Below are 27461 nucleotides of genomic sequence, written 5' to 3'. Positions count from 1 at the left end.
TAGTAACGTATACGTTACAGGTTTCTATTCGTGGTTCTCTTCTCACAGAATAGGTTCAGTTAATTGCGGATAGATGGCTGGTAGGAAAATTTTCTAATAAATTGAATTTTGAAGGAAAATTGACATAATTGATGTGATTCTGTAATGAGTCTGATAGAGAAACACATATAGAACATGATCCATTTATTACTGATTAGTTACGATCTATATAGTATAATTATATTTTATGTACAAGTTTAAATTTAAAAATATTAACTATTCAATTATATGTACTTATATACTAGAATGAACAGGCGATTTTCTAGGAGTCAAACTGCCCTTCTCACACATTTTACAGTTATCTTCACACGATGAATTAGATTCCGAGCCAGAAGAACTGGAATCGTCCGAATCTGATCCAGAACTGTCGGAATCACTATCACTCGCTTCCGGTAGGATTTTATGAAGTTCAGTGTACAGCATGGTGTTGAGAGGAAGGTTGTTGAGTTCAGTGGGGGTGAATTCCTGAAAATAAGAAGAAATTAAATACACTGCGCAAAAGAATTAACGCACATTATGGAAATCTCAAATTTATTCTACAACTGAAGGTGTTCTCAATGATAGTTATTTTTATCAGAATTATGCATGCATATGTTATCCACTTTCAACGCTTTTCTTCAATATAGATGTTTTTCCCAGCAGGAATAAAAAAAGATGGGATTATCAGATTTTGAATGTATTGGCTCCATTCTGAAATCAGTTGTTCTCGATCAATTCTAGTGATCAATAGTTTTTCTTTCGTTTGATTTTCTACACTCGATCGCTATGCAACGCGAAACACGCAATTTGACCCAAGAGGAATGTGCCCAAGCGGTAGTTTTGCGAGAAGAAGGGTGGACATACACAAGAATAGCAGAAAGGTTTGGAGTTTTCCATACAAGTGTGTCCAGAATGTTGCAGCGATTCAGGGAGACAGGTATGAATGTCCGAAGACCAGGACAGGGAAGACCACGGGTAACAACTGCCATTCAAGAACGTTACTTGAGAGTTTCTTCGTTGAGACAACGGTTTGCAACCGCTCGCCTCCTTCAAAATCAGCTTGAGCAAACTCATGGGGTGCAAATTAGCACTCAGACAATAAGAAATCGCCTCAGAGAATATGATTTAAGGCCTCGTGTCGCGGCAAGAGGCCCAGCTCTTACCCCAGCCCATCGAAGGGCGCGTTTGGATTTTGCGAGAGAGCATATCCATTAGGAAGAGGCTGATTGGGAAAGAGTGCACTGAGCATATCTTTCATGTGGACTTCTGTATACAAGGGAACGTCGATCACAATGGTAGAGGCAGAATCTAGACTCATCTGTGAAGAGAACTCTTTCCCAATCAGCCTCTTCCCAATGGATATGCTCTCTCGCAAAATACAAACGCGCCCTTCGATAGTTTGGAAATCCCAGGCGGAAAACTGTCCAATATAACGTTGAAGTTTATGATATCCTATTGAATCTTTGTCTGCCAATGTCGAATTTTTGTTCCTATATAAGTTTCCGAAAACCTCTGTACTCTTATCAGTTCAGAAATGTAGCCTGATGAAACCACAGTGTGGCGAAACAATTGTTACTAACAATTTAAATAATCCAGTGTAAATTATTTTGTTTTATTTTATTTATGTATAGTTGTGTGTTTTAGAATAAACATTCATGGTAAATGAGTTGAATATTAAGTACCCACCTTATAATAATCTGTGAACTGTCCTGGTACCACTGCCACAGGATAGTTACCAATTTTTGGCATACTTATTTTCTTCAGTCTTCCTTTAGGATAATGAATGTTCATTGTCTGCAGATCCATACATGCTCTTCTTTGTTCTCTCCTCGTCTATCGAGAGAAACAAATATTAAAAAACACACTCACGTCAACAGTTGGTTGCTGAATGCATGTACCAGGTTTTTCCCTATAATTTGACCCCCCCCTTTAACTTTGTTAATAAAAGAGGTACAAAAAAATGTTTTCTACAAAAGTTTCATGAAATCGACTAGTGTTTTTTAAAATATTTTCACAAAACGAAATATATATAGAGTGAGCAACATATTGATAGCAACTTCATTTTTTCAAATGGAACACCCTGTATATTTTTCTATATTTGATTAGCTATTTTTCCCCTGATTTAAAATATATAACATATGTTTGGCCTATCTCTCTTATTCTGAGTATCACAGAGTTTCAAATGTCAAGAAACACCTGGCAAGCTAAGTAATCAGTTTTCAACTGGAAGGCTGCGATAATTCAAAATGCCTTTTTGAGTTATCTCGTTGGCAACGATATGACATACGTTTTTCACTATAAATTGGAATTGGATGATTTGGATGCAACTCCATATATTCTCTTCATGTAGTTTTCTTATTTTTATTGTTCTCCACATAAAGCGAAAATATTTCAAATTTTTCCGCTTCTTTGTAGTGCATATTCAATGAATAGTTTCATTCATTGACAAACTTATGTTATATGTCGTTGCCAACAAAGTAACTCAAAAAAAGGCATTCTGAATTATCGCAGCCTTTCAATTGAAAACAGATTACTTGCCAAGTGGTTCTTAAAATTTGAAACTCTGTGGTACTCAGAATAAGAAAGATAGGCCAAATATATGTTATATATTCGAAATCAGGGAAAAAAGAGCTAGTCAAATATAGAAAAATATACAGGGTGTTCCATTTGAAAAAATTAAGTAGCTATCAATATGTTGCACACTCTGTATATATTTCGTTTTGTGAAATCATTTCAAAAAACACTAGTCGATTTCGTGAAACTTTTGTAGAAAACATTTTTTTGTACCTTTTCTAGTAACAAAGTTAGAGGAGGGGGTCAAATTATGGTGAAAAACCCGGTACCTTAGAATATAGATAGAAGGAACAGAAAGTAAACATTTGTGCTTGATCGCGAATACAAGAGAAGTGGATGTTTAGTGTCATCAATCACAATCGAGCTTGCCGGTTGAATGCTTTAGCAGGAATCCTTTTTTCATAACTTTACAATAGCTAAATGATTAAACTGAGAAAAACATTGACCCTTTTGAAACACGAAAGAATTTTTATGAATAAATCACATTGTAAACTATTTTTGAGCATGAACTGATCGTTTCGAAATTAATCAAATTATGTTACGCTACTGCTATAGTGTCCCATCAGACAAGGATTGACGAATGTTGGCATCAAAACAAGGTGATTTCCGTTCCTCTTATTAATGTTCTAAGGCATGTACTTACTTTATTGAAATTGGCATTGTAAGCAGCCGCCGACTGCACAGCTTGCTCTAGTATGTCTAGTTTACTTTTCTCTTGATTAGTCGCCAATGATAAGGCTTTCTGTTTGTTCAAAAGGTCTTTAGCCTGCTTATCTCTCTGGAACCTACAAAATTCTTCATATTTTTCTTGGAAATCCGTATACATAATGTCCAAAATATCTGCACTATTCACGGCAGTGAGCCCCAAATCGCACATCGATTCGGAAGCTAAACCTGGAAATAAAAATGTATAAAAATTTAATTATTTTATAACCTAATATCTAATTGTAGGATTTATTATTCCAATCAACATTAATTACCTAATAAAGATTAAAAATACGCTAAGCAGTAGGTACAGATTCCAGGATAATCAATTCACACATATTTATTTCAAGTGAAAAAGAAAGAAAAATAAAAATTTTATATTAAATTACATATATGCAAATTTTCATCAACAAAACCTACTTAGGAAAATAAAAATTTTCCGGTTTCTAAGGTATTTGAATATGTTCACACAGCCATCTTGATTCAATTTATCTGTCAGTAGTTCCAACGGTAGCGTGGCCGAGCGGTCTAAGGCGCTGGTTTAAGGCACCAGTCTCTTCGGAGGCGTGGGTTCGAATCCCACCGCTGCCAAGGAGTTTTTTTTTGCGAATTTTTGTATTATATCTTAAATTGCCTACAGATTAATTTGTGCCAAATAACTAGGCAAACCTAAGGCTTTTTGGGGTAAAATCCTGGAAAATGGAAAACTTAGGAAAACAAGAGATCCAATCTATTAATATTTGAAAAGAAGACCTGTTGATACGATTTGAATTTTTTTCTAAGCTCAATCGATCCAATAGTCTGATTTTGATTAAATTTTTGGTTATCAGTGGTTCCACAAAATATAAATTCTTTTGTATACAGGGTGCGTATTTTCAAATTCAAGTTTCCCGAAACCTTAATATTTAGCGTTCTATTTTTTCAATTTTGATGAAAGCAACCTTGATAATTGAGTTTAAATTTGCATTTGTTGTGATAATCAATATTGAGGAGAACTTTCCATTGTCTGCGATCGGTAAAATATACCGCTCTTGATACTTAATGAAGTATACAGGGTGATTCACCGGGATGGCCTATTAGATGTTTATGGAAAACTAATCATAATTTTGAGCTGAAAATTCGCATATCGGAGTTTGAGACAATAATCTTTCTCCCTAAAATATTTTCAGATCTGTACAACTTCCGGTTATACCGAAAACAGACTTCTACTTCCATATTTCAAATGGCACACCCATTATATTATTGCATCATTAGATAGCTTTTTTGAAGCCAATTTTGGCAATATGCCATACCTTGGGAAATACTCAACGGTTCATGAGTTAGTTATTGGGATTCTTATGAAAAAAATGGTGGCGATGAGGAATTTGAGTTCTCCAAGTTCATGATCCTCTTATAAACACCCTGTACATTTTTGGCTCAAACCGCAAACAGTCTTATAATACTACGTATTCGCGGAATCGAAAAAGAAAAAAATTTTTTCGAAAAAAGCTTTTTCTGCTGAAATATTCAAAAAAATGTGAGTTCTCATCGCCACCTTTTTTTCATAAGAATCCCAATTACTCATGAACCGTTGAATTTTTACCCAAGGTATGGCATATTGCCGAAATTGCCATAAAAAAAAGCTATCTAATGATGCAATAATATACTGGGTGTGCCATTTGAAATAAGGAAGTAGTAGTCTGTTTCCGGTATAACCGGAAGTTGTAGAGATCTGAAAATATTTTAGGGAGAAAGATCATTGTCTCAAACCCCGATATGCAAATTTTCAGCTCAAAATTATGATTAGTTTTCCATAAACGTCGAATAGGCCATCCCGGTGAATCACCCTGTATTGCTCCCCTATTCAAGGAAGAAAATGCTTCTTACCGTTTTCTCTGATATAATCCCTCTCTTGCATGTCCACCATCCTTCTGGGAATTCCAGGATATTTCCTCTTGAAGGACTTGATGCCCAAGAATTGAGCAACTTGCTCTTGTATCATGAAGGGTCCATTACCACCCCAATAGTATTCGTTGAGTTGATCAGCGGTGAAGACAGATCCGTCTTGATCCTGATGGACCTCAAGCCGGCTTCTTCTACTGATCTTGCCGCTTTCTGTGGTCGCTGTACTCTGTACTGAGCTCTGCGATTCTTCCACCACTACATCTGCCGATACCACCTTGTGAAAAAATATAAAAACGCTATTTAGTTTCGAAACATGTGTAAAAAAAAAGTCTGAAGGTGTTAAATCACAATATATCGCTGGCCAGTTGTGGCCAATCCCCGCCATAAAAAAATTATTAATCATAGTCTAATTCCCAACCTGGGTTTCTGTCAACATTACGGGCTACAGCATTGGCAGCTTCAAAAGTGAAAGCTGCCCAGATAGCGGGCAAAATGAAACCTCTTATTGTAACGGGTGTTTTTTTCGAGGTATATAACTTTAAGTTGGCATTACTGTTCGAGATGGCGACCGATTTAACAGCTGTCAAGTGACTTATTCTCAGTTTGGTTTGGCAATTCATCATGAATAGACTCATGCCTGAACAACGCTTGCAAATAGTGCAATTTTATTTCGAAAATAATGGTTCTGTGCGGAATACGTATCGCGCACTACGTCCATTTTATTTCGTTTAACGATGAAGCGCACTTCTGGTTGAATGGTTACGTCAACAAACAAAACTGCCGCATTTGGAGTGAAGCTAATCCTCAAGTGTATGTCGAAACACCGTTACATCCAGAAAAACTGACTGTTTGGTGCACTTTATGGGCTGGTGGAATCATTGGTCCGTACTTCTTCAAAAACGATGATGGCCAGAACGTTACAGTCAATGGTGATCGGTATAGAGCCATGATAACTAACTTTTTCATTCCTGAATTGAACAGCCATGATGTCAAGGAGCTGTGGTTCCAACAAGACGACGCAACATGTCACACAGCTCGTGCCACAATCGATTTATTGAAAGACACGTTTGATGACCGCCTAATTTCACGTTTTGGACCTGTGAATTGGCCTTCAAGATCTTGTGATTCAACACCGCTAGACTACTTTCTGTGAGGCTATGTAGTCATTGGTCTATGCGGATAAGCCGCAAACCCTCGACCATTTGGAAGACAACATTCGCCGTGTTATTGCCGATATACGGCCACAAATGTTGGAGAAAGTCATCGAAAATTGGACGTCCAGATTGGACTACATCCGAGCTAGCCGTGGCGGTCATATGCCAGAAATACGGTCTCCCGGAAGGACTTTGCAGCTGGCTCGGAAGTTTCCTCCACGAGAGACAACTTTGTGTTGTGGTCGATGGTGCGGAGTCTGCACTTCATTCCGTCAACGCCGGTGTACCTCAGGGCTCAATCTTGTCCCCGACTCTGTTCCTAATGCATATTAATGACCTTTTAAATTCAACCAAGAATCAGATTTTAAGCTTTGCAGATGACAGCACTCTTATAGCGTCCACGACAAACAAGAAGCCTGTAACAGCGTCAACATCCAGTTCCCAAAGAATAGCTCAAGCTGTGACAATCAACAAAGATCTAGAAGTTATTCTACAATGGGGTTCTGACAATCTGGTTGAATTCAATGCCTCTAAGACCCAGGCTACTCTGCTCACAAGAAAAACATCGACAGTTGCACCCCAACTAATAATGGACAATAAAACAATAAAACCAACCAATGGACTTAAGCTTCTAGGGGTCAATATCAGTCCAAATGCAACCTGGCATGAGCACGTCTGCTCAGTTGCCAAGTCAGCTGCACAGAAGCTTAGCTATCTATTTCGTGCGAGGAAATTGTTCACTCCAATGCAGCTTTTATTACTTTATAAAGCTCAAGTGCGTCCAGCTATGGAATATTGCTCTCATGCTTGGGGTTCAGCTCCTAAGCACTCGTTACTCCTACTTGATTCCATTCAAAAAAGAGCAGTGCGCCTAATAGACGATCCAACGTTAACTGCCAACCTTCATAGTCTCGATCACCGTAGGAAGGTTGGAGACTTATGCCTTTTTTACAGATACTACCACGGAAGGTGTTCTGCTGCCATTGCCTCCATGATTCCTCCAGGGGCTCAATTTGATCGACGAACAAGGCTAGCCGATAATAGTCACCAGTTTGTCGTGCATCTTTCTACAGCTAGGGCATCGGTGTATCAGAAGGCTTTTCTTTACCGAACTGCAAGGCTATGGAATACCCTACCTCAAGATGTATTCCCCCTGGGTTACAACTTGCAGCAGTTTAAGACACGCACAAACCGATTTATTCTAAATTCATCTCGGGGCGCTTGAAAGGGCGTTATAAGCTCAGTCTTTTCCCGAGAGATGCGTATAAAAAAAAAAAAAAATCATATTTAAAATGTAATGCCACAAGATTATCTTGCGGATAAATAAAATTCATGTCAATCGAATAATCCATCGTTGTTTTATTGCAATTTAAAGTTCTATAGCTCTAAAAAAAACACCCTATATTATCCGACAGTAGACGTCGGAATAGGTAATTTTTAGAGGTTATGAGACTATGATAATAGACGTCAAGTTGCAGAAAGATATAAGTTAATGTCAGTGATGAAGAGAATAGACTACTATAGGATATTTATTTTAGCAACGGCATGACATCACGAATGGCGAATCAGGGTTGCCAACTGTATTAATTTTGAAAATACAAACAAAACCGGTCAATTTTTGAAGTTTGGGTTGTCAACTCTTTGCTATGTTGCCGATGTTTTTATTTAATTCGTAACAAGAATAAACATAGGTTGTTTACGATTTAATTTTCATCTTAAATACTCATGATTAAACGCAATTATATAAAAATTTGAATGGATCCTGATCAATCTTCGAGTATACAATGAAACGTTCGAAAAAGAATATCAAAATTTGTTTTGTAAGTAGTAAAATGATTGTTTTGACAGTTTGAAGATATTTTCCCTCGATCCCTGACGTCAGGCAATTGCTAATCAATGATCTAATAATTCGTGCAGTGCATTGACTCCAACATTAGAGAGAGAAAGATTGGGCCTCATGTCACATTACCACAAGGGAGAGGATCAAGGTGTTTGAATTTCAACCAATGATGAGGGAAGCCGAACCCCGTGATCTAGAAGGGTTCAATGTGTTCAACCAATCAAAACATTGGTAGGGCCTCTTGTCAGGAGGTGTAAACATAGTGCGTCTCCTTTCTATTAGAGTCTATCTACTCATTTTTTCGTCATTGTTACTAATATAAATGGACTATATTTAATATATTTACCTGTTTTGCAGGAGTTTGCGCTCTGCTGTTAGCATCTGCACTCATCCTAGTTTCCTCCTCAAACATAGCTATATCAGATGTGCTGTTGATGTCTACAGTGGTGACCTCGCTCAAAGGTGGTGCAAAAACAGGAGTCGGAGGCTGCATCTCCACGTCAGATGCCGCTGCGTCAGCCCCACCAAATTCAGAAGGATCCTTGTTACAACCGTCATTGAGCGACTCAACCTTTTGAATCTCGAACTCTTTGATCTCGCCGATATTGCCAGAAAAACTGATATCTTTATCTGGATTATCGATATATTCCAGCGGTTTTACCTCTACAACACCATCTTCCTCTTCGATTTTATCCAAACATTTGGGGGAATTACTTGGCGAGTCTATTTCAATAACTTCTATTATGTTTTGATCTATGGCCGCCTCAAGGAGTCGCTTCAATCCGAAAGGTTTGATCTGTTCTTCCTTGTTGACTTCTTCCACCTTCAATGTTTTGGAACTGCGCGCGTCTTGCAGAGCTTCTTCCGTCAACGAACTTCTCGGAGTAACCTCAATTTTCGTCACACTTAATAATCCATGGTCCTACACAGTTTGGTAGAAACAACGATTCAATTTCAATCTTTATGTATCGAATTCGACAAAGTTATCTTTACATACGATGTTGAGATAGAGAAATTTTTTGGAGCATTTAAATTATTTCACCGTTTACTCTGAACTTGGATTATTTGGATTTCACCAGAAATAAAACTAGACGCATCGTACTCAGAAACTTTGCAGGTATCACGCTAAAAATAGACATCATATTTCGACTATCAAGTTATTTTTAGACATAGTTGATTCAAAGGAATCCTTCATACTACTGATTTTAAACTGACGGCCCGACCCAATAAAACATTTATTCATTTAAATGCCCTAAAAATTTCTTCTATCGTATGATTCAGAAGATGTGGAAAAATACCGAATTACTTGATTATTCTAAACTATATTTAATGCGTAAAAAAAAACTAATAACCATCGAAAAAATATTTATTCTCTGAAATATATATATGTTTATATAACTATTCGATAATTTTGTTAACATGTTTATAAAAAAACAATTTTCAATTAACAACTAATCTTTCATAATTGAAAAAAAACTATGATTTAGCATTTCTATCAGTCAAATAAAATATCCAATACGTTTCTAATTCAAACTAATACAAAATGTTTCACAACATAACGGTTACAAATAATTATGATGAATCTTATTATTTACAAACATTCATTCAATTTTTATTATAAAAAAATGCGAAAATGATTTATGCTTCGATATTACGATATAATAAGATATTACTTTAGTCATCGATATAACTATATTTACAATTTAATTCACATTCAATTGTCAGTTTTGGTGCATAGTACGGACAGACACAATAGTACGAATTTTTCCATTTGTAAATTTCGGAACAATTTGATTAATTTCTATTAAATTTCTCTTAACATTAATTCAAATTGAATTTGTTAAATTATTATACAATTATCATCTAAATTATCAGAACGAACATTGTAGTTTTTTCAAATAAAATCATTTAAAATATTTATATACCTTCTCAATTGACAGAATTAATGAAAGTGTTCAATAGAATTAAAAAAAAACCCAATGTTCGTTGATATATCACCTAAATATTTCCATCCTCGGACATGAAAAAGAAAATTAAATTCTGAATTTGATTTTCAAACTCTCATTAAAAAATTTCAAGTATAGAGCGTCTTTGAAATCCGCACAAATAGTATTCAAAATAAAAACCAGAAGAGTTATATCCCTTGTCACAAGTCAGAGTAGACAGTTGCTCCAAAAAGTTTAACCATCAGCAATCCCTGGCTCAATATTACTTGTACTTCTTTGAAATATTCTAGAAAGAAAGAATAAGCAATATTCAGCCAATTTGCATCACAACAAATATGGAACACGATAACATAATTTTTCACGTTGCAGCTAAATCATTGAATATGCATATTGCTATCGCAATCTTACCAGTTGAGCCTCTCAAAATACCACAAACCAGTCCAAGACATTGTTCAAACATTGACAGACAAAACTTTTCAATTTGAAAGTTTTGTTTGTACTGCAGAAAGTATTCATAATGAATGAATAATAGGTTACATAGAAACAAAATTATGTATTACCCATATTACACTAGACCTTTTTCGTGCCTAGTTTCATGTTTCAGGAATAATGGCAGCTGCTAACCTTGACGTTAATTTTGAGGTTATATACCTATATGTTTTGTGGATAATTATTTTAGAGATTAATATAACATTTTCTGTATAAATAATTTTAGAAGCAAAAAGATTAATTAAAAATTGAAAAGGCCTGTTATAGATATCACCTTTCCTAATTCTCGTTGTCAAACAGATAAAAACTGTGTTGGTAAACCTGCATTTTGACATGTCAAGCATGGACCAGCAGGTACAGAAATCAACACAAAAAAAGCCTAGTGTAAAAGTTTTTCTATATACTGTGAACTGGATTTTATGATTCAAACTGCAATATGCAAAAGTTCAATCACATGCACAAACAGAATTATTGATTGATAAGAATCAATAGGCCATCGACCGAGGTCCTTCAGCCATATACAATTAAAAAAGAAAATATATATATATATATATATAGATAAATACTATGAGTTTTATCAACAACATTATTGTAAAAGTAAAATAGGTAAAAATAGGTAGTAAAACAGAATTAATATTCTTCAAATGAAAGAAAATTCCCCGAATGAATCTAAATTTTTATTATAATTAAAAACTCAATCAATATATTCCCTGTTTGTGCATTGAAGTCAAACAACTACGAAGAAAACATCATCAACCTACCTTTTCTGCTTTTGACGAGTTCGCTTTAGCACCTCGTTTACCCCCTCTAGGTTTCGAAGGCTTCCTTGGTTTGATCCCTAACGTATCACGAACGGACTGGGCACGACAACTCCTCTTCGGTCTGCCTGTGGATTCCCCCTCAGCGGGCTGTTCCACGCTTGAAACAGAAACTGGAGTTATAGGTTGGGTCATTCTGTCTTTCATATCGCTGCCAAAATCTTCCCTAGCAACCAAGGGCACTTTTCGTGGTCTTCCCCGTTTTCTAGGGGCACTGACGGGAACGACAGGAGTTATAGGCTCTGGTGTTGGCGCCAGTGCCAACGGATCCTTAGCGTCCTCTATAAGGATAACACTGTCTTGCGATTGAGAATCCTCACTGATCACAATTGGAGATTGAGTGTTTTCAATTAGCTTGACATCGTCATCACTGTCTGTCGTAACATCCGCCTTGAACCTCTTCGATCTCTCATTCTCAAAATCATGCTGTCTCTTATGGGTAGGAGCGTCCGTGCCCTTATGAACGATGTGAGCGTCACCATCCTTTGAAAATTTCAATTTTATCTTGGCCAATTTTTCGGATTTATCATCTTCGAGTTCTCGTTTCCTAGATTCTCTGCCGATTCTCTCAGTGTCTTTGGCAGGTAGATTACCCTTGTTTATTTTGAGTACTATCCTTTCTTTCACTTCATCTTCCACTTCTGCCTCTACTTCAATTGGTCTCACTACAGGTTTTATAGTGATCTTGGGGCTAACTCTGGCTTCTTCGGGTTTTTCTATTGGTTTGATAGTGATCTTTGGCGTGGAGACCACCTCCGATTCTTCTGGATGTTTAACAGGTTTTATTGTGACCTTCGGGCTATGAACATCAGAATTTTCAGACGTTTTTGGCACTTTGCTTCGAGTACTGTAATGGTCATCATCACTTTTGTTCTTACTTTGTTTTGGACTATGTCTTTGCTGCTGCCTCGAAAACTCCTCGGGTTTTCCTATTGGTTTGATGGTAATTTTTAATGGACTTGCAATAGTTTCTCTAACCTCCGGTTTAACAATGGGTTTAATTGTAATTCTGGGACTGCCCGATCTTATATTGGAATTGGCCGGTATAACCTGTTTAGAACTTCTTGTCGATATCTTAGGACTATTCTGTTCCGAATGTGTATCCGAAGTCTTGATGACCAATTTTGGAACCACATTTGATTCTTCGCTTTCGGTTTGCTTCTGTCGATGATCAACATCAGGACTGCACATTTTTAGAATAGAATGCGTATTGTCTGATTGTTTGGTTATTGTGATTTTCAAAGAACCTTTGTGCTCTTCTTTGTCCTCATTTGGTTCATCCTCTTTTATAGGTTTTATAGTAATTTTAGGACTATATGGCTTTTCCCTCTCGATATCATCTATGTTAACTGAGAGTGGTTGGTCAATGTCATCCTTCAGACTGTGGGGTTTCAGCTTTTCGCTTATTCTAGAGCTGTGACGAGTTTCTCTAGGGGAGAACTTCTTGGATTCGTTTTTAAACTGCGAGTTACTAGAAACTTTATCAGCTTTAGATGGTGTTTTAGAAGATGCTGCTTTAATGTCAGCATGAGATTCTTTCGTGAAAAAATTGCTCTGAACTGATGATGAAACTACATGTCTATTGTCTTCATCTGAAGCATCTTCGCTGGAAGACTCTTCACTCAAATCAATAGATGGTATAACAACTGGATCCTGCTGGTCTCTTGTCTCAGAAGAATACTTTGCGGCTGATGGTACTTGTTCAATTATCCTTGCATCAGCATCTTCTCCATCTAGTACATCACTATGCGTTACAGATTCCTGATTTTCAGTATTGCTCAATGGACTATTTGGGGATTCATCAATACTTTCAACTTTGTCTTTAAACATTTCTTCTGGTCCAACATATTCAGTAGTTTCAATAGTCTGAATGCTATCTGGTTTGGAAATAGTTGTTTCCTTCAGTGCTTCACTTTCACCAATTTCAGGTTCAACTTCTTTCTGGTCTTCCATGTTTGGTACCACAATATTTTCCTCTTCCAATACAGCCTTTTCAGATTCGCATAATTTTTCTGAACTGGAGATGCATTCAATCTCTTCAGCAGACATTTCAACAATGTTTTCTGGTAGGCTTATACCTTGTATTTCTTGTACAGCTTTTTGCACTTCGTATGAAGAGTAACTAGAATGCACCACCTGTGGCTCTTCTTTTTCTATTACTCTTTCTCTGCTTCTCTCTTCAGTTAGCATATTGTCCAAAATTGACTGTACAGCAGCTGAGGTTTGATCTTCCATTGTTGGTTCAGCGTTGTGATCAACATTTTCATGTGTTTTTTCTGCCAGTTCTGGAATTTCTTGTTGATCTGAACTGGAAACCTCTTCCGTCTGATTACTTTGAATATTGTCTTCATGAACTATTTGTTCCTGCTGCTCAAATACTTCTTCAATTACTGCTGGATCTTCGTCTTGAGAAATCGTTGGTTCTTCACTTTCAACTTTTTTTCTATCTAGATCATGAGAAAGAGTGGAACAAAATTCTCCAGCTTCTTGGACAAGAGGATCTTCAGGTTCTTTTTCTTGAGTTTCAGTTATATGAGTACTCAAGATAGCAGCATCATTTTCAGATTTATCTTCAGTTTGGTCGATTCGACAGTCATGTTCATATATAATCACCTTCTTAACACAAGGTTCTTCCTCAACTGGTACTAAATTATCTTCAGCAGATTTCAGTTCAGAGTTATCAGTTGTTTGGTCGACAGCAGATTCTGAAGGCTCCGTAGTGACATCCATAAATTCCTCAATATTTTGGGTTGGAATTGAATCCGGTTCCTCATTGTCTACAATATTAGTTCTCAAATCATCAACTTCACTGACTTCAGGCAACTCTGATGCTGCTGTATCTTCAGTAGTAGATTTCTCAGCTTCTGGTGTCGAAATCGAACAAGGTTCTTCATCAGATTTCTTCATTGGTTCTGTTAATTCAATCTTTTTGTCTTCTTCCACCATTTCAGCATCACCTCTTTCAGATACGCATTCTATACTGACCTGATCAACATTTTCTAGTCTTTGCTCTACTTTGTGATCTCCCATTTGAATTGGTTGGGTGTCAATATTATCTTGTTCCTGTTCTTCTGAAGGTTCACATATAGAAGATATTGTTTCTGAGGTATTTTCTTGAACCACTTCAACTTGAGTTTCACTCGAAGAAGGTTGGATCTGCTCTGCAATTTCCTCTACTGGTTCTTTTTCGGTAATTTCTTCTGATTCTTGTTTTTCAATCAAATTTTCTTCAGAATGATTATCGTCATTACTTGATTCAGCTGCCTTGATAATGTCCTCACTAGAAGAATCTAATTTTTTTTCTGTAACTGTCTCAACTACTTCCATTTCTGTTACAATAGTGTCATCAAGCGATTCTGATATTTCCTTAACTGTTTCAACTACCTCCGTATCGGTTACAAGTGTATCATCAATTGATTCTGATATTGTCTTTACTGTCTCAGCTACCTTCGCATGGGTTACGAGTGTGTTATTCATCGGTTCTGATATTGTCACAACTGCCTCATCTACCTCTGCATCAGTTACAAGTGTGTCATCAATTGATTCAGATATTGTCTCAACAGTCTCGGCTACCTCTGCATCGGTTACAAGTGTGTCTTCAATTGATTCAGATATTGTCTCAACAGTCTCAGCTACCTCTGCATCGGTTACATGTGTGTCATCAATTGATTCTGATATTGTCTCAGCTACCTTCTCATCGGTTACAAGTGTGTCATCAGCCATTTCTGATATTGTCTCAACTGTCTCGGCATCAGTTATAAGTGATTCTGATATTGTCTCAACTGTCTCGGCATCAGTTATAAGTGATTCTGATATAGTCTCAACTGTCTCGGCATAAATTACAAGTGATTCTGATTTTGTCTCAACTGTCTCGGCATCGGTTACAAGTGATTCTGATATTGTCTCAACTGCCTCGGCATCGGTTACAAGTGATTCTGATATTGTCTCAACTATCTCCGCATCAGTTACGAGTGTATCACCCATCGATTCTGATATTGTCTCAACTGTCTCTGCATCGGTTACAAGTGATTCTGATATTGTCTCAACTGTCTCAGCTTCCTCCACATCGGTTACAAGTGTGACATCAGGCGATTTTGATATTGTCTTAACTACTTCTGTATCACTTACAAGAGTGTCATCGAGAGATTCTGATATCGTATTAACTGCCTCAGCTACCTCCGCATCAGTTACGAGTGTGTCATCAATTGATTCTGATATTACAATTTCCCCTTTTAGTGAACATGATTCTAAATTTTCCTGTCCAATTTCCATGGGTATCTCATTTTGATGTTCAATTTTGTGCTGGACACATTCAACTTCATCTGTTGATGATTCTTCTGTTGTGTTTTCTTCGAAAACATTTTCAGTAACTGTGTCTTTGATATTCGATTGTGTTGCTGTCGATTCATCTTGTGAAAATTCAGGTGCTGCTTCTACGATTTCTTCTTTTGATTCCATTGGAGATTGTTGAACTAAATCTGTATCTTCGATGGTAGTTTCTTCTTCTTCTATTAATGAATCATCTGGTATGGTGACAGTTGCAGACTGTTCTAATATTATTTCTGGAGATCTGTCTTTAGTCAAGTGTGCATCTCCAGATTTTTCTTCCGAATCTGTTTCTTGTATTTTTGGTGATTCTTCTTCTGTTACTGGATTTTCCAATTGGGAGGGCTGTTCAGATGCTGCGTTATTTTCTGAAAAAGTTTCTGATTCTTTTTCTAATACTGTTTCTGAGCTTCCCTCATCTTCAGCAGAACTTTCAATTTCAGATGTAACTATTGAAAGTTTCTGTTGTGAATCTTGCTCTATTATTGACACACTTTCTGAAACACTTTCTGCCTGATTTAATACTTCTTCCGGTGTTTCTTCATCATTTGAAATATTTACTGAAGGAACATTTTGTTGTGTAATAACTTCATCTGCAGTTGATATTTCAGCTTCTTCTTGCTCAACACTTTCTTCACAATTTTTTTCAATGCTAGAGATCAACTTTATTGCATTTGCTTCATTTCGATCATTTGAATCGGTAGAAATCAATTCTTGAACTTCTGCAGTTTCAGCACATTCTGTTATTTCAGTGGGTGCCTCGGACATTTCAACTTCTTCAGTACTGGGTTCTTGGTCTTTCGAAAGATCTGAGGAAGAGGTCACATTTCCTTCAACTTCTATATCCGGTTTCAAAGTTTCAACTTCATGTCCACCAACTTCTTCACTTGAGCAGGCAGATGCATCAACGGGTGCATTAGATGGAGATGTTGCATCACTGATAACTTCTGCTGTATCAGTAAGGCTTTCAGTTGTGTTATCGGCATTTTCAGGTGCCGATTGATGCGAATCCCCATCGTTACGGACATCAAACACTACCTCTGACAATTCTTCACTTTGTGAAGCAGATACTTCTTCAACAGATTGGTCTGAGGATTTTGTTTCATCATTTGTTTGAGAAACCAACTCTTCCTCCGTTTTAGACTGAGAAGCGTCACACTTTTCAGTTTCTTCCGTTTGTTGTTCATGTGACACTAATTGCTCTTGTTCAAGTACTTGTTCTGTAGGATTCGAAATTTCCTTAGCTGTAACAGGCATTGATGGATCTTCAATTTTTTCCGTTTCTTCAACATCTTCACTGGTCTTATTCAATTTGAACGAAGGCAAACTTTTATTCTCAACTTCAGCAAGAGACACACTTTCAGATGAAGTAACTACGCTTAATTCATTGCTCTCCGGTGCTACATCAGTGTTTTCTGAAGATTCTACAGAATTATCAGTTTGGTTAATTTTTGTATCGAGTATATCCACCGATTGAACAGATGTGGCTGCTTGTACCTCATCTAATTTAATGTTAACATCAGAAGTCTCTTTGTTTTCAATTTCTTTCACCACTTCACAAGGTTCTTTCAGTGAGATCTCTAAATCTTGACATTTTTCAGATGTATTATCTGTTTTATTGCTATTTGTGTTATCTACATTTTCAGATAGTGAGGTATTGGTGTGAGATTTTTCGGGAAGTTCTGTAGTTGATGTTTGTGGAATTAGATTGGGTTCAATAGATTCACCCAGTGGATCATCCAGGGATGCCAACAGATCTTTTTCTATAAAGAAAAGGGAATTACACATATTGCTATAGAATTATGTGGTCATACAAATATTATTCATTGAATTTTCATTTCAACGTCAATGTCTTCACGAACTAAAAATAAATAATTCACCCTAGTATGAGAACAGTATTCACCAATTTGAAATAAGTATTTTCATCATTTAATATCATAAAATGACAATTGAACTCCTTACAGTTTCAGTGAAGGGAGCGAATTTTCCATATGAAATAATAAACCTTTTTTTTACCCACTATTAAATATTCATTGACAACATCTTCATTCAATGGAGTTGAAAAAGTAGCAGTAAATTAAATGAAGTTTTATTAATCCCAAATGATTTCTCATTTTAAATTTTATCAAATCCCAATAACCATTAACATCACTATTCAATTAAAATAATATGAATTTTTCCAATTCATTACAATAATACTGATATGACTGGTTTCAATTTACTACATCATTGTTAAGATAACTTGATAAAATTATTGTTCCATTCCCATATACAATGAATATTCAGGCATTCTTTGCAATTGTTTGGTTTTCATATTTTTGGATACAAAAAAAAATTGATAATGACTTTTTTGATTGATTTAAAATCTGATAAGAATATTGTTTGAAAGAGCAGAAAACAGAAATTTTGACTAGATTCATACAAATTAAGAATATTAGTTTACCTTCAATTGAAGTTTTCTCTTTCCTTCTTGTTGGAAAATCATGTTGAGGTTCTGGTTCTCCAAGTAAATTTTCCAAATCTTGAACAATATCTTCTACATCTTCAATAATTGGTTCTGCAGATACATCTGCTATATTCATATCCAATAAATCAACATCCCCATCATTTCCTAACAAATTTTTAGAAACCACTGTATCTTTGTCATTATTTTCTTGACTATTTCCAGGGAGGAGTTTTTCTCTTTCCATTACATCTGATGATGTACTGCTGATAGGATCTTCTGAAACTGATAATAAAAATCTGTTTATTCAAAACATATAACATCTTAAACATCCAAAATACCGATTAGAGCGGTTCCAGAAAAACTCGAAGCTGCGTCTGTTGAAGAAGTTGGAGTTGAGTCGTTGGCGTCTGTTTTCTCATTTTTCGTGGATAACAGTACATCGTTAACAGTAGAGGTTAAATCAGAATTAGGGTCCACATTTCCATCATCCATTATATATTTAGAGTCCACAAGCTATTAATATTTAATATATTTCAATTATTTTTTTTCGAAATTACTTTAGTTCGTTGACCATCATCTTGTTTATATTTAACAATTGTTGTCGGTATGATTCCGTGATACGCGTTTGTCAGGATAACCAACTGCTGTCATTTTGACATATGAATATTTTATGAAAATTGTAGATACTTAAATATTATACTAACTGCAGTAGTATTCATATTGTTATAACCATACACAGTCTAAAATGGTAAGCAATCGATTGTTTATAAGGAAATGTATAAATAATAAATAAAAATTTTTCAATCGCAGTATGAGCAACTTCCGACCACAAAATATTAATATGTCAGACTATACTTTATTATTGGAGAATACAATATAATGAGACCTTTGGATCTAGTTTCAGAGACGATATTGTACATTTGTTAGGAAAACTCGGTATTGTTCAAAAACTCATATTAAGATCGCAGCGCCATGGTGGTGAAAATCTGAAGTTGTGAGAGTGGGTATGTTGCCCATAGAGGAAGATTTCTCTGTTGACCAGGTGTATAATGCTTCAGTTTACTCATGGTATAATTGTGACGAAATAACTACATATGTATAACACACGAATTATTTAAAAATCCACAAGTTTCGATTTATATAATCGACATATGTATTATGATTCAGATTCAAGTTCAACTCCAAAATTAATATGATCTTTATTTTGCTCATTGAGTTTAAATGCAAAAAGAGAAAGTCACAGGGGGTTTTGCACCCTTGGAGACTGTAGAACTTTACATATGTTTATAGGGTGTTCCTTAACGATATGCTAATATTTAAGGGAGCGATTTTGAACCCATTTCTAGAAAAAAAAATAGTTTTTTCCAGTTTTTCTGTACAAGAGTTATCGAGTTTACGGCAGAACAGACCTGAGAGGTTTAGGCATATGTTATGGAGTTCTATTTGGATCCAATTTCTGTTTTGAAAATATTTCAAAATAATTCACGAAATAAAATTCGAAATCACCTAACCTATAAACTTTTATGGCGTGTAGGAGTTAGAACTGCGAAATCAAAATTATTTGTTTCGATTTGTCCCAATTATATCTCGCGACCATAAAAATCACGCAAAACATCCTTTCAGAAGTCCCGTTCTTTGTAATGGATTAACCCGTTCTGGCCAAAAAAAGTGAGTGAAAACTAATAACTCTTAATTATCGATTGAAAATGAGCACGAGCCTTGCAGAAAAATCCCACGTTTGTCCAAGTACGGTCTATCTTTGAGCATGTTAAATATTGCGTTTTGCAGACCGGTTGTTCTACTGCCTACCTACAATACCGAGTGGTATATTTTAATGGTAAATGTCTTGACAAAAATGTATGGAAATTGTATTGGTTTGCGTATAAATTCTGTGGATGTGGGAAGAGAATTCAGTTCGATTCAACAAACAACATAACGAAACGCCTTAGAAACCCGTATAAGGCCATCAATCGCCTTTAGGATCTGACTGAGTAGAAGCACATACTGGATTTGAGTAAAAGGTCTATTAAATTTTCAACAGGAATCGATAAATTGATTTTCATAAAATGTGCATACGAGTTTTGGTGGGGATTGGATTGAACGTTATCCTAGTACAGAAATTAGAGATTCATTTATAAAGGGCGAACGCTTTTGGATTCATTTGTTACCACCATAACAGGCCAATTGAAAAGTTCCCGGTCTACCATAGTAAAACACATTTTTTTGGCAAAATCCGATTTTATAATTCAACAAGGTTGACTTCGAGGGCGATACAGCGATTATAGCGATCTTCCAACTTTTCGATACCATTTTTCTAATACGATTTGTCTTTCGCTTCAAAATAGGCCTCAGTTTCGGCGATTACTTCTTCATTGGCACTAAATTTCTTTCCAGCGAGCATTTTTTGAGGTCTGAGAACAGGAAAAAGTCGCTGGGCGCCAGATCTGGCGAATTCGGTGGATGCTGAAGCAATTCGAAGCCCAATTCATGCAATGTTGCCATTGTTTTCATTGATTTATGACACGGTGCGTTGTCTTGATAAGACAGCACCTTTGTTTCTTCAAATGGGGCCGTTTTTTCACGATTTCATCCTTTAAACGATCCAATAACGCTATATAATAATCGCTGTTGATGGCATAGCCTTTTTGGAGGTAATAAAAGAATATTATACCTTGCGCATCCCAGAATACAGATGCCATAACCTTGCCAGCTGACTGTTGTGTTTTTCCTCGCTTTGGATTCGGTTCATCGTGTGCAGTCCACTCAGCTGCCTGTCGATTGGACTCCGGAGTGAAATGATGAAGCCTTGTTTCATCCATTGTCACATATCGACGCAAAAATTCAGATTTATTGCACTTAAACAGCTTCAAACACTGCTCCGAATCATTAACACGTTGTTGTTTTTGATCGATTGTAGCATAACGCAATATCTCACAAATTAATGGTCGGATTGCTGTCAAATTTTGACAATTTTTTTGAAGGTTGGTACTAACTAAAAATCATATGGATTTACTTAGAATATAGATAGATTAATTTTCTAAGTGGATTTAATACTAGCTCCGCCATCTGTGCATCTGACCGGGGATTATTCAATTGGCCTAATATTACTCGATTCTTTAATTTTTTCTCATTTCATTTTGAAGTGAATATCTTCGTATTCTTAGTATTCCAATTGTTAGAGAATGTCTTATTATATAATACATTCTTTTTGAAAAAAAAAGGGTACACCACTGACATATATCACGCTGAAAATAATCTTTGAATTCCGAATATTTGCATCTAAATAGTAAATCATAGTGTTAACATAATATGCAGTATTTTTGATCTTCTCCCTACTTGATTCGAATCTTTTTTGGTTGTATGTATAAAAATGAATCTGATAATGATGATTCGAGTTTTCGAATTTTCATACTTATTACAAATATTCCGTGAAAAACCAAGATAATAAAATCAAGCAAGCATTCAAACTCTTGGAAAGTCATTCATGGGTAGGTATATGGAACCACATGTTTTCATTCATGCTTTTGAATACTTTTTACGTACGACCTTGTTTCTCAGCTTGTATGGAATCATAATAGTAATTTATGCTTATCTCATATCATTTAATGAGCATTCGTGATGTTTGTTGTGATTTAATTTTAGTTTTTATTAGAGAAAACATAAACTTTTACGTCTATTTCAACAAATAATTGTCATAAAACGAAATATTGATGTTGTAAATAAACTCTGATTCCTGGTTTGGATTGTATAATTACAGGAAATAAGATATACTTAGTCTGATGAAAAAAACTTTGGTCAGACCATTTTAAATTGAAAATTTGATTGATATCAAACTGGATTCTTTCTCTTGACCAAACTTTTGATTTGAATTTGCAAGAACAAATCAAAATAAGAAAGAAAAGTACTCTTATAAAGGTGTTTTTTTTAAGAGCTATAGAACTTTAAATTGCAATAAAACAACGATGGATTATTCGATTGGTATGAATTTTATTTATCCGCAAGATAATCTTGTGGCATTACATTTTAAATATGATTTCTGGCATATGACCGCCACGGCTGGCTCGGATGTAGTCCAATCTGGACGTCCAATTTTCGATGACTTTTTCCAACATTTGTGGCCGGATATCGGCAATAACACAGCGAATGTTGTCTTCCAAATAGTCAAGGGTTTGTGGCTTATCCGCATAGACCAATGACTTTACATAGCCCCACAGAAAGTAGTCTAGCGGTTTTAAATCGCAAGATCTTGGAGGCCAATTCACAGGCTAAAACGTGAAATTAGGCGGTCACTAAACGTGTCTTTCAATAAATCGATTGTGGCACGAGCTGTGAGACATGTCGCGCCGTCTTGTTGGAACCACAGCTCCTGGACATCATGGTCGTTCAATTCAGGAATGAAATAGTTAGTAATCATGGCTCTATACCAATCACCATTGACTGTAAGGTTTTGGCCATCATCGTTTTTGAAGAAGTACGGACCAATGATTCCACCAGCCCATAAAGCGCACCAAACAGTCAGTTTTTCTGAATGTAACGGTGGTTCGACATACACTAGAGGATTTGCTTCACTCCAAATGCGGCAGTTTTGTTTGTTGACGTAGCCATTCAACCAGAAGTGCGCTTCATCGCTAAACAAAATAAAATAGACGTAGTGGGCGATACGTAATTCGCACAGAACCATTATTTTCGAAATAAAATTGCACTATTTGCAAGCGTTGTTCAAGCGTGAGTCTATTCATGATGAATTGCCAAACCAAACTGAGAATAAATCACTTGACTGCTGTTAAATCGGTCGCCATCTTGAACAGTAATGCCAACTTAAAGTTATATACCTCGAAAAAAAACACTCGTTACATATGTATAGAATACCTTATGACATTTTTCATCAGTTCTACTGTTGAAAGAAATGTAGGTATCTATACCCAAAAATAAATCATAAAAGTATACAATACTAATTTCTTTTCGAACGATATCAACATCACCTGTAATAAAAAATTATCTGAAAGGTTACCTGTAGGAAGATAATTTGTTCTTTATTTGGTCCTATTTGTTAAATCAATAAGAATAAACAGTAAAAATGTTCAGCGTAGGTAGTACCTTACCAACCAGTCGAAGATGGTCAACAACTTTGGCTCGAAAACCCATTTGGATGTCTATTTGTGTCAATGAAATCATTTATGTCTATCGAGAAATTCTTTGGATTTATTATTTAGTGGTTTGAACCCGCTACTTCACCTGCGTGGAAGGCTATCTTGAAATTATGATAACCTTTTTCAATTCCATCTGATTTTAATGAAACTAAGAGGAGTGTTGATCCAAGCTGATCTTAATACAAATTCGTTCAATATATTTTTCAAGATCTTTATCATTAGAATCAATGAACATCTAACAACAACAAGAATTCTATATATTCCAATAACTTTTTAGAATTAGGGCATACGTTCAATCACAATTTTGACATTCTACATACCGATAATAAAAGTTATGCCTTAACATTCTTATAACAGTCACAATAAAATTGAAAGTTCATCGAAAATAATTTCGATACTTGTTTTCTTAGAGCGATATTCATCCACCAGAGGGTGTCTAGTTATTTTCAATTTGGACTCGTCTGTTGGGGGATTCCCCCGTTTAAGGAAATGACAACCTATATGTGCTTTATTTTAATCTGTACACGATTTTAGTGGAACAATGAAAAAAAAATTAAACAGAAAAAGGAGAACGCTATACACAAATTGCCCAAAATATCTTCAGCGTTACATTCCAAGAATTACAACCAGAGAAACGCTCAAAAGAGGCTGTCACCGACGAAAAAAACAAAAAAGTTCACAAAATAATTTTGAATGACCGTAAGGTGGAGTTGATCGTGATAGCAGATATTGTGAAGATATCATCTGAACGTACATCATATCATTCACGAATATATGTACAAGAGAAAGCTGTGTGCAAAATGGGTGCCGCGCGAGCTCAAAATCGATCGAAAGCAACAACGTGTTAATGATTCTGAGCAGTGTTTGAAGCTGTTTAAGTGCAATAAACCTGAATTTTTGCGTCCATATGTGACAATGCATGAAACATGGCTCCATCATTTCACTCCTGAATTCAATCGACAGTCAGCTGAGTGGACTGCACACGATGAACCGAATCCAAAGCGAGGAAAAACACAACAGTCAGCTGACAAGGTTATGGCATCAGTATTCTAGGATGCGCAATAGTATGATATTCATTGATTACCTCCAAAAGAGCCAGACCATCAACAGCGATTATTATATAGCGTTATTGGATCGTATGAAGGATGAAATTGTTAAAAAACGGCCCCATTTGAAGAAAAAAAAAAGTGCTGGTTTATCAAGACAATGCGCTGTGTCACAAATCAATGGAAACAATAGCAAAATTGCATGGATTGGGTTTCGAATTGCTTCTGCTTCCACCGTATTCGCCAGATCTGGCCCCAAGCGACTTTTTCCTGTTCTCAGGCCTCAAAAGAATGCTCGCTGGGAAGAAATTTAGCGTCAATGAAGAAGTAATCGCTGAAACTGAGGCCTATTTTGAAGCGAAACACAAATCGTAATACAAAAATGATATCGAAAAGTTGGAAGATGACTATAATCGCTGTATCGCTCTCGAAGGCAACTATGTTGAATAATAAAATCGAATTTTGCCAAAAAAATGTGTTTTACTATGGTTCACCTGGGACTTTTCAATTGGCCTGTTAAGTCCAGAATGAAATAATAGAAATAACCAGTTAAGACTGGAATTTTTCTTTCTGTGTCATTCGGTACCGACAATCGTTGAAATGAACGGATTGACCGTTCCAGCCACGAGGGCGGTTCTCCTCTGGAGGCGGTGGTAGTTTCCTTATAAGGTAGAACGTTTGCTACATAGCGATATTCCGGAAGGTCAGGTATGTAGGCAGTAATAAAAATTTAACGGCAACAAGTTGCAGACTGGATTCGAATGTTTAATTTAGTTGAACAGGTACAGTCATCGGATTACGATCTGCGGATAGGAGTTATGTTGTATTAATGTGATTCATCTTTTCTTCGAATGATCGAATGGTTTGGTGGTTTCCACTTCTTGTACATGCGGATTTATTGTAGAGGGATCAGAGCTGGCGGAGATACTTTTGAAAAGTATCTTGTTGATCTGGAAAAAAGAAAAACACTGACATGTAGTCAGGATTTTTTTAATTTTTTCATGAACGTCATTCTTATGGATTCAAATAAGATAGCTTTCTATACGAAATGAAACCTCTTTTTGGAAAACCCTGTATAAGGATAAGGACATTATAAGGGCTAGGACCATTTGGTAAAAAATATTGTATTAGGTCAATTGGAAAGTCCCCGATCTTATGCACAGAGGGCGGTGCTAATAGGTATTAAATTCATATGATTTTTAGTTAGTACCATCCTTGAGACGATACGTGTCAAAATATAACAACAGTCCGACCATTAGTTTGTGAGATATTGAGTTGTGAGTGTAGCTACTTTTGTTATTTGAGAAAAGATGAAAAAAAAAAGAAATGTGACAATGGATCAAACAAGGCTCCATTATTTCACTCCGGAGTCCAATCGAGACTCAGCTGAGTGCATTGCACATGATGAACCGAATCCATAGCGAGGAAAAACACAACAGTCAGCTGGCAAGGTTATGGCATCAGTAGTCTGGGTTACGCAAGTTATAATATTCATTGATTACCTCCAAAAGGGCCAGACCATCAACAGCGATTATTATATAGCGTTATTGGATTGTTTGAAGGATGAAATCGTTAAAAAACGGCTCATTTGAAGGAAAAAAGGTGCTGTTTCATTAAGACAATACGCCGTGTCACAAATCAATGGAAACAATGGCAAAATTGAATGAATTGGGCTTTGAATTGCTTCTGCATTCACCGTATTTGCCAGATCTTGCCCCCAGCGACTTTTTCCTGTTCTCAAAACTCAAAAGAATGCTTGCTGGAAAGGAATTTAACGCCAATGAAGAAGTAGGCTGAAACTGAGGCCTATTTTGAAGCGAAAGACAAATCGTACTAGAAAAATGGTATCGAAAAGTTGGAAGATCGCTATAATCGCTGTACCGCCCTCGAAGGCAACTTTGTTGAATAATAAAATCGAATTTTGCTAAAAAAACTGTGTTTTACTATGGTAGACCGGGGATTTTTCAATTGGCATGTTATTTAGTCTCACTTAATTCAAAAAGAAGTAATAAGATAACTTTGGGAATACCTATTATGGTATTCCCATATAAACCAAAAACCAATAATTTCAAATAGTACCTACTGAATATTTTTCTCGAATAAAGGAATAGTAGAGCTTGTCTACTTACGTGTATCTCAGTTTTAAGTGGGCTTATTATATGGCTATGGTCACTTTAGAGAGAGAAACGAATAAGGAGGACACACCCTACCTTCAGGAATGTCATTATTTCATTTATATGGAAAGAGAGTAAAGATAAGATCTTATTCCAGTCTTTGATTAATGCGAATTTCTTGTTAGGATTTTTGAGCGCTCCAAAAATTCTATGAATCTTCGTTCATTAAATTTGAATGCTAATTTTGAACATGAAGTTTCCTGTTCACGCTACAGATCAAATTTATGATCAGTGGTTTGGTATACTTAAGACTGTTGGATATGACGTATGTTAAACTGTTTGGTAGCTCTGCAATAATGAAAAAAAAATCATCATTTCGTTCACAATTATAAAAATACAGACATTGTGGCGAAATTATAAAGCTATTCGGATAATAAACGATCAAAAAAAAAAGAAAAACTCAAATTAAACCACAGGATTCAAAGTGCTCGTTCATTAATGATTATTTAAAAATTTTCTAGCTTTTTGGGAAATACCACCAGCAATCTCGGGAAGGAACATGCATAATTCTTAGGGAGAGGGCGCACCTTTGTAATTTTGGCTGGAGAACGTCACGCCAAAGACCATTTTGAAATGTATAAACCTATTGGAACATCCTACAAGGTGAACATGAGAAATATTTACATTTTGGATGAGACAGTACTAAGAAATGATGAGCCATGGCGTGGTGGGGGTTTTCATTCGGCATCTAAAGAACGGCCATTTTGGTTTTCAGTCACATTGGAGCAGTGGTTGGTAGAGCAAAGCGTGTTTACAACTTTTAGACATCTTTGTTTCAGAAATGGAGTCAAATTAAATTTTTGTTGATCTTGTAATTATTTTAGCCTTAGTATGTTCAATTTCTAGGGGGGTCAGCAGATTTGAGGGGGGGTCCCAGGTCATTTGGGGGGA

At 36.1% G+C, this 27461-nt stretch overlaps 2 protein-coding genes and 1 non-coding gene across 4 annotated transcripts; 1 reads left to right on the top strand and 2 right to left on the bottom strand.

Annotated features, from left to right (window-relative positions):
• Nucleotides 1-168: 168 nt before the first annotated feature.
• Nucleotides 169-15818, bottom strand: LOC123685406 (fap1 adhesin). Of its 2 annotated transcripts, XM_045625078.1 has the most exons (7): nt 15475-15818; nt 11372-15432; nt 8522-9097; nt 5164-5455; nt 3236-3486; nt 1705-1851; nt 169-504 (listed from the first exon to the last, which is right to left on the bottom strand). In XM_045625078.1, exons 1-7 carry the CDS (start codon nt 15698-15700, stop codon nt 274-276), a joined length of 5784 nt encoding a protein of 1927 aa, XP_045481034.1. In that variant the 5' UTR covers nt 15701-15818; the 3' UTR covers nt 169-273. The 2 variants fall into 2 exon arrangements, with proteins under 2 accessions (XP_045481034.1, XP_045481033.1); XM_045625077.1 differs by having other exon boundaries at nt 11372-15818.
• Trnal-aag lies at nt 3807-3888 on the top strand. The gene has a single exon. It is a non-coding gene; the product is annotated as a tRNA-Leu (tRNA).
• On the bottom strand, nt 15747-18692 carry LOC123684478 (uro-adherence factor A-like). The gene is made up of 4 exons (XM_045623761.1): nt 18539-18692; nt 18198-18482; nt 15975-17517; nt 15747-15777 (listed from the first exon to the last, which is right to left on the bottom strand). Exons 1-4 carry the CDS (start codon nt 18690-18692, stop codon nt 15747-15749), a joined length of 2013 nt encoding a protein of 670 aa, XP_045479717.1.
• Between the last annotated feature and the right edge of the window lie 8769 nt (nt 18693-27461).

Source organism: Harmonia axyridis, chromosome 7 (genome assembly GCF_914767665.1).
Source record: "Harmonia axyridis chromosome 7, icHarAxyr1.1, whole genome shotgun sequence".
Classification (NCBI taxonomy): Eukaryota; Metazoa; Arthropoda; class Insecta; order Coleoptera; family Coccinellidae; genus Harmonia; species Harmonia axyridis.
Note: the sequence above shows the minus strand (reverse complement) of the source record. Positions and strands in the feature narration are given on the sequence as shown.